Source organism: Sinocyclocheilus rhinocerous, unplaced genomic scaffold, assembly GCF_001515625.1.
Source record: "Sinocyclocheilus rhinocerous isolate Xijiao unplaced genomic scaffold, SAMN03320098_v1.1 scaffold303, whole genome shotgun sequence".
Classification (NCBI taxonomy): domain Eukaryota; kingdom Metazoa; phylum Chordata; class Actinopteri; order Cypriniformes; family Cyprinidae; genus Sinocyclocheilus; species Sinocyclocheilus rhinocerous.
Genome location: NW_015656152.1, coordinates 370809 through 377377, shown reverse-complemented (window position 1 = coordinate 377377; position 6569 = coordinate 370809). Strand labels below are relative to the sequence as shown.

Genomic DNA, 6569 nt, shown 5'->3' with positions numbered 1-6569 from the left:
ATAGGCTATGATCAACTCACTGTCTGCCGCTGGCCGCTTGGTCCTTACTTAAAAAACAACTTACATTTAACGAAACAAAAAATGCTCCAAACGTTTTTCTAAATTAACTAAAGCGAAATATAATAACTTTTCCATTACATACAAAACTGAACTATTTTAATAGCTGAAACAGTAGTATAAGCTAAAAAAAGACCCGTACTCTCGGAAGAAATCCTGCAGGCGCCCCTGACCACAAGTGCACATTTAAACCAATTAAGCACACTTATTTTTCTCAAGAGTAAGTGGCACAAATGCAGTTTTCTAGAATGTCAAGATGCTCAAACCGACAGAGCAATGTTTAAAATAGACTTAAAATATACATATACTGTAAATGGTTTACTTATTTAGCTGGGAGATGAGAATGTATTTTAACACTTAATAAAAAATGGCTAGTGGAAGCTGTTGAGATGTTTAAGAGATGTCGTTTGTAATTTTTCTTTCCTGCGGGCAGCGGTGCTGGATCTGTAATGTTGTTTTCGGAGTCATGGGAATCTTGTTGACATCGTGGTCTCATCGGATACTGTAGATCAGAATCTTTCTGCCTCCTGCCAAATCCACAGCATTGCTTCAAATCTGCACATAATGCATCTTGACTAGACATACACTGCTGCTGAAATGTTTGGGGTCAGTAAGATGTTTTTGAAAGAAATGAGTACTTTTATTCAGTAATGACAGTAAAGACATTTAAATTGTTACAAAAGATTTCTATTTCAAATAAAAACTGTTCTTTTGAACTTTTTATTCATCAAAGAATCCTGAAAAAATGCATCAAGGTTTCAGGGAGCAGCGCAACTGTTTTCTTAAGCAGTAAATCAGCATATTAAAATGATTTCTGAGGGATTGTGTGACACTGAAGACTGGAGTAATGATGCTGAAAATTCAATAATATAATATTTTTCAATTTTGCTGTTTTAACTGTGTTTTTGATCAAATAAATGTAGCCTTGGTGAGCAGAAGAGACTTCTTTTTCCTAGAGACTCCAGGCTTTTGAATGCTAGTCTAACTCGACATGCTTCTGCAATAGACTATAGAAACGAAAAAATTATGAAAATGCGTTTTCACTCAGAATCATATGTTTACACTTACATTTATACATTTAGCAGATGCTTTTACCAAAGCAGTTTGTCAAGGATCCAACAACATTCGTGATCCATAGTGCCAGGCTTATTATTCGATTAAGAATATGGAATATGAATGAAGCAGTTCTATGAACAGTGTTGGATTTCTACAATCCATGTAAACAAACATCAAACACTGACTTTTCTGCCAGGATGCCAGTAATTCTGGAGGGTTCAGAAGTCTAATACACACACAGAGACATCCTGTCTCGTGTTAACTCGGAGTTTGTCCTCATATGACAGTACAAACCTGCAGGCTACATTTCCACAGTGATTTCAAATCCATATTTACCTAAACACACACACACACTAGTCTGTTGTCTTGCTGGAAAAAGATGTTTAGATAAAGAAGTTTCTGCTTTTTGATCCTCGAGCAATATTAGTAAAAATCCATGGAGACCCTGTGTGTTTGTGTCTGTATTTCACCTTGGTGTTTGTGTGCCTCCGTGTCTTTAAGGAGGAGAAGGCCCAACTGGTGACCACCATGAGTGACATAATGGATGACCAATCAGCTGTCGGCTCTCAGGAGGAGGAGGAGGAGCCAGCCATCAATCTCCCATCCATGCCCACACCTCAGCAGCAGCACACTGACCCCGCCTCCCCAACGGTCGCCACGACGCCCGAGCCGCCTCCCGTCGCCTGCGGTAACAAAGTGATGGCGAGATCCTCAGAGATTAATCTGGAGTATGAGGTGAATCCCTGTCCTGATGGATCACTCGTAAAAATAATGGCTCTTCATTGGTTTAAATAGGGTTCACTTTGGTATTCCATGACTTGACACGATAAGCAAGATAAACTATTATTTAAAATAAAATTAAAAGTAGTAAAAATTCATTTAAGTTCATTTCTGGACTGTTAAACATTTCTAACTTTTTTATTTTTTAAATAAATTAATTTAAAAAAATAATAAATGAAAATAATGTTAAATTAAAAAATTTAAATAACTAATACATGCAAACAGATGTAGATGCATGCATTTATCAGGATAATCTTTACATCTCAAGTTTAGGTTAAAAAGTTGCCATTATACAAATATTATTTAAAATATACTACATTTACATTGATTATACGTTAATTTGAAGTTTTAATGCTTAAATATGTTTTTCTATGATTAATATAAATTAATAAAACTATTTCATAAATTATTTGTTTTATTTTGTTTCATATTTTTATTAATTATTGTTATTTTAGTCATATTGAATGGGTCAAAAACAGTGGAAATGTGGTTTATTTAAAAAAAGCTGCCATTAAACAAGTATTGTTTAAAATATACTTCAATTGTTGATTCTACATTAATTTGAGGATTTAATGTTTAATGCTAAACAGTGCTATTAGAAATGTTTTCTTATTTAGTTTATTATTTTTGTTAAATAATAATCAACACATTATATTTACTATTATTTTATTTAAATATATGTATTAGGATTGAATTAAATGCACATGAATTAAAATGAATTATTAATTAGATAAAAATATTAATATGATTAATATTATGATTCATTTAAAAATAAAAATATTAATCAATTGTAAATGAACATTAAATAAAAAATATTGCAATTAATCACAGCAAACTGTACAATAAATTGATTAAAATTGATCAATTGAATTTTTTTCTTATTAATTTGCAGTCCTGCTGCAAACCTCATATAAAATTATAGAAATTAAAACTTAAATAAAACATTTAATAGTTAGTTTGACTTCCTGAGGTTGATTATTAGTTTTTTTTGTTTTTTTTTTAAGGTTATGCAGCTGCTTTTTTCAGTGATCATTTGCTGAAAAAGAAGAATAACTTATGAATGACTTAATTTCAGGCTTTATTTTGTTCCCTAATTGTGGCCTTACAGCACATTAGATTCAGCAAAGTGCCTCTTCTGATCAAGAATCGGGTTTTGCTGTCATTTGACCTGCAGGATGTGAGGTTTCACTGACGCTGAAGCTGATGTTTTTGTGGGTTTTCTCAGGACGGCCGTGGGTTCGGGATCGGAGAGCTGGTCTGGGGGAAGCTGCGGGGATTCTCCTGGTGGCCCGGCCGGATCGTGTCGTGGTGGATGACGAGTCGCAGTCGTGCCGCTGAAGGCACCCGCTGGGTCATGTGGTTTGGAGATGGCAAATTCTCAGTGGTGAGTCTGTCGACCAATCAGGATCCTTCATGAGTGCTGATAACAGACATTATAATGAACATCCTCTTCTCTTTCAGGTGTGTGTGGAAAAGCTGTCGCTCTTGAGTACATTTTGCAAGTCTTTTCATCAGCACACCTACAACAAACAGCCCATGTACAGAAAAGCCATCTATGAAGTTTTACAGGCAAGTCTCTGTATTTCTCTGTCGTGTGTTATTGTGTACGTGTGTGTGCATTTTCTCATCTTGTTTATGTGGATCTGTGTTCAGACGGCGAGTGTGCGTGCCGGGAAACCGTTCCCTGTGTGTGTGTCCACTGATGACTCGGACTCAGGGAACAGTGTTGAAGTGCAGACACGGCAGATGATTGAATGGGCCAATTCTGGGTTTCTCCCTTCCGGTGCCAGAGGCCTGGAGCCGCCACCAGGTACCGTATCTAACAAACACACAACCACTGGCCCAGATTAAAGTTTTATCATTTCAGAAACAATTTTTAATTAAATAACAATTGCTGAGCAATATCTTTGTTATTGTTTATTGAGAGTTTATGTATTATTTATCACTGTAATTAATTACTACTACATATATTATTATATAAGTTATATAATCATAAATGTAAATTTATTTATTACATACTGGTAAAAAATTTATAGCCTGAATGCACTGTAAGTCGCTTTGGATAAAAGCTTCTGCTAATTGCATAAATTTAATTAAATTTTAATTTTAATTTAATTGTGCAGTTTATTAGTTTATCATCTAATTCATCATTTTGCATTGTTTTAATTAATGATATTAATTAAATTTTGATACATTTTATTATTGTTTTTATTATATTTCTCTTTTAATTAATGATATTTAAATTCATACTAATATTATTATTTATTATACTTAAGTATTTATTATATATTTTAAATAATTTTTGATTAATTAAATTTTCATTTTATTTGGATTAATTTAACTTATTTATTCTGTTGCTCAAATAATTTTTTGGATGGCATAACCTGATAATTTGGCCTTGGAAGAATTTGATGAGAGATGTTTGAATTTATGACTTTTGATTGCAGACTTTGTTGTGAGACATTGTTAAGGTCTCTGAAACTTTATAAGAGACTGTTTCTTCTGTTGCTTCGCATCAAGAGAAACATCTGAGAAGCAGTTTTATTATATTATGAATAATTATACATTTTATTATTCATATTTTCATATTTTATTATACATGTTTCTTATAATCAATTATTTTTACATTTTATTTTGATTAATATATTACCATTTGTATTATATATATATATATATATATATTAAAGAATTAAAAATAATTTAATTGTAATTTTGTTTAATTTAATTTATTATTTATTCTGTTGCTCAAATAACTTTTTGGATAGCATAGACCTGATAATTTGGCCTTGAAAGAATTTGTTGAGAAATGACTGAGTCATTGAGAGACTTTTTTGATTGCAGACAGATGTGAGCACAGATTGAGACATTGTTGAGATCTCTTCCGAAACCTTGTAGGAGACAAAATATGAATTCCTGAGGTCTTATTCTCAACAGAAACATGAGAAGCAAAAGACTTTTGATCTCCAGTAGATTTCATTGCTGTCTAAGAGAAACGATTGCGATATTAAAGAGATTTGTTTGTGTATTTTCTGTGTGTCCTCTAGCGGAGCGGAACCCGTATACTGAGGTGTATCCAGAGATGTGGGTGGAGCCTGAGGCCGCTGCGTACACGGCTCCGCCCCCTGCCAAGAAACCCAGGAAGAACAGTGTCGAGAAACCCAAAATCAAAGAGATTATTGATGAAGGAACCCGAGGTATCTCATACACACACACACACACACATATGTGCCAAAGCAAACCTCATGTTTCTCATATGCTGTTCCTACTAGAACAGCAGTGATTGTTGACGGTGTGTTTTGTTTTGCTCAGAGAGACTCGTGTATGAAATCAGACAAAAGTGTTGCAATATTGAAGGTGAGTTTGCTGTTGAATGTGACCTTTTAATGAAAAAAAAAGAATATATACTGTATGTTTTCCAAAAGTTAACACATACATTTGACAACATTAAAAAAATCTACTAAAGTCATCGAAACTATAAAATAACACATTTTTTTAAGTTAAAAAGAAAACAAATCTGTGAAAATATATATTTAAATTAATAAAATAAAAAAAATAATTATTAAATTATAATATGAATGAGAAATGTAATTGTACTATTAAATATAATATAATAATAATATAATTAGCTTTTTTAATTTCTATATTTCTGCATAAATATGACCAAAAGCATAATCAGATTTTTGCACAAGTCCTGAAAGTAGACTGTATACTGCATATTTTGGCAAACGTAGTAGGTCAGTGTGCATACTGCATAAATAATATGGTACAGTCGCATGCTATTCCAAACATCACCATGGAGTTGTTTTGTGTGCAGATATTTGTATTTCCTGTGGAAGTCAAAACGTATCACTAGAACATCCTCTGTTTGTCGGAGCCATGTGCCAGAGCTGCAAGGTACACATGCACACCTGTCAGTCAAGCCTGTTCTGACTTCTGATTGGTGCTTGAGGTGGTGTTCTCCTCCCCCACAGAACTGTTTTCTGGAGTGCGCGTATCAGTACGACGATGACGGTTATCAGTCGTACTGCAGCATCTGCTGTGGAGGACGAGAAGTGCTCATGTGTGGGAACAACAACTGCTGCAGGTGAGAGTGTGTGGGCTTGTTCGGTATCTGAGAGAGATCTGTGAGGTGTAACTCTATGTTTGTGTAGGTGTTACTGCGTGGAGTGTGTCGATCTGCTCGTCGGGGCCGGATCCGCACAGGCCGCTATTCGTGAAGACCCCTGGAACTGCTACATGTGCTGCACCAAGAACGTCTTCGGCCTCCTGAGGCGCAGAGATGACTGGACCTCACGACTGCAGCTGTTCTTCGCCAACAACCACGACCAGGACTTTGTGAGTTGATCTAGTGTGTGTCTTATAGAGGTCTGCAAGCCCGTCGGGGCTCGGGCCATTTTTTTTTTTTTACAGATCGGGCTCGGGTCGGACTCGGGCTCATTTAGCTTCTCTCCTTTTATTGTGCCATATATGCGCAGAGCACACATAGGCTACTGTATGAAATATTGTTATATTGATTATATTATAAATATTATACATCGCCTACGCAATACGCAACGCACATACACACGCATTAGCATATAGGTGACAGTTGACCATGCACAGCATCAGGGAGAAGTTGGAGCGTGGGGAGTTACTAAAAGTTCCCAATGCTTCGGAAAGCTGTATTTTGGAAGAGT

General features: G+C 34.9%; 1 protein-coding gene across 2 annotated transcripts in view; it reads left to right on the top strand.

The window, feature by feature from the left end:
- LOC107719369 (DNA (cytosine-5)-methyltransferase 3A-like) overlaps positions 1-6569 on the top strand; it is a 50329-nt gene that overhangs the window by 29718 nt on the left and 14042 nt on the right. For both annotated transcript variants that reach the window (XM_016526776.1, XM_016526775.1), the window contains 9 exons: positions 1615-1848; positions 3119-3277; positions 3355-3462; positions 3547-3703; positions 4938-5087; positions 5203-5247; positions 5708-5787; positions 5865-5977; positions 6045-6228. In XM_016526776.1, the coding sequence (XP_016382262.1) occupies positions 1615-1848; positions 3119-3277; positions 3355-3462; positions 3547-3703; positions 4938-5087; positions 5203-5247; positions 5708-5787; positions 5865-5977; positions 6045-6228 (1230 nt within the window). The remainder of the gene's footprint in view (positions 1-1614; positions 1849-3118; positions 3278-3354; positions 3463-3546; positions 3704-4937; positions 5088-5202; positions 5248-5707; positions 5788-5864; positions 5978-6044; positions 6229-6569) is intronic.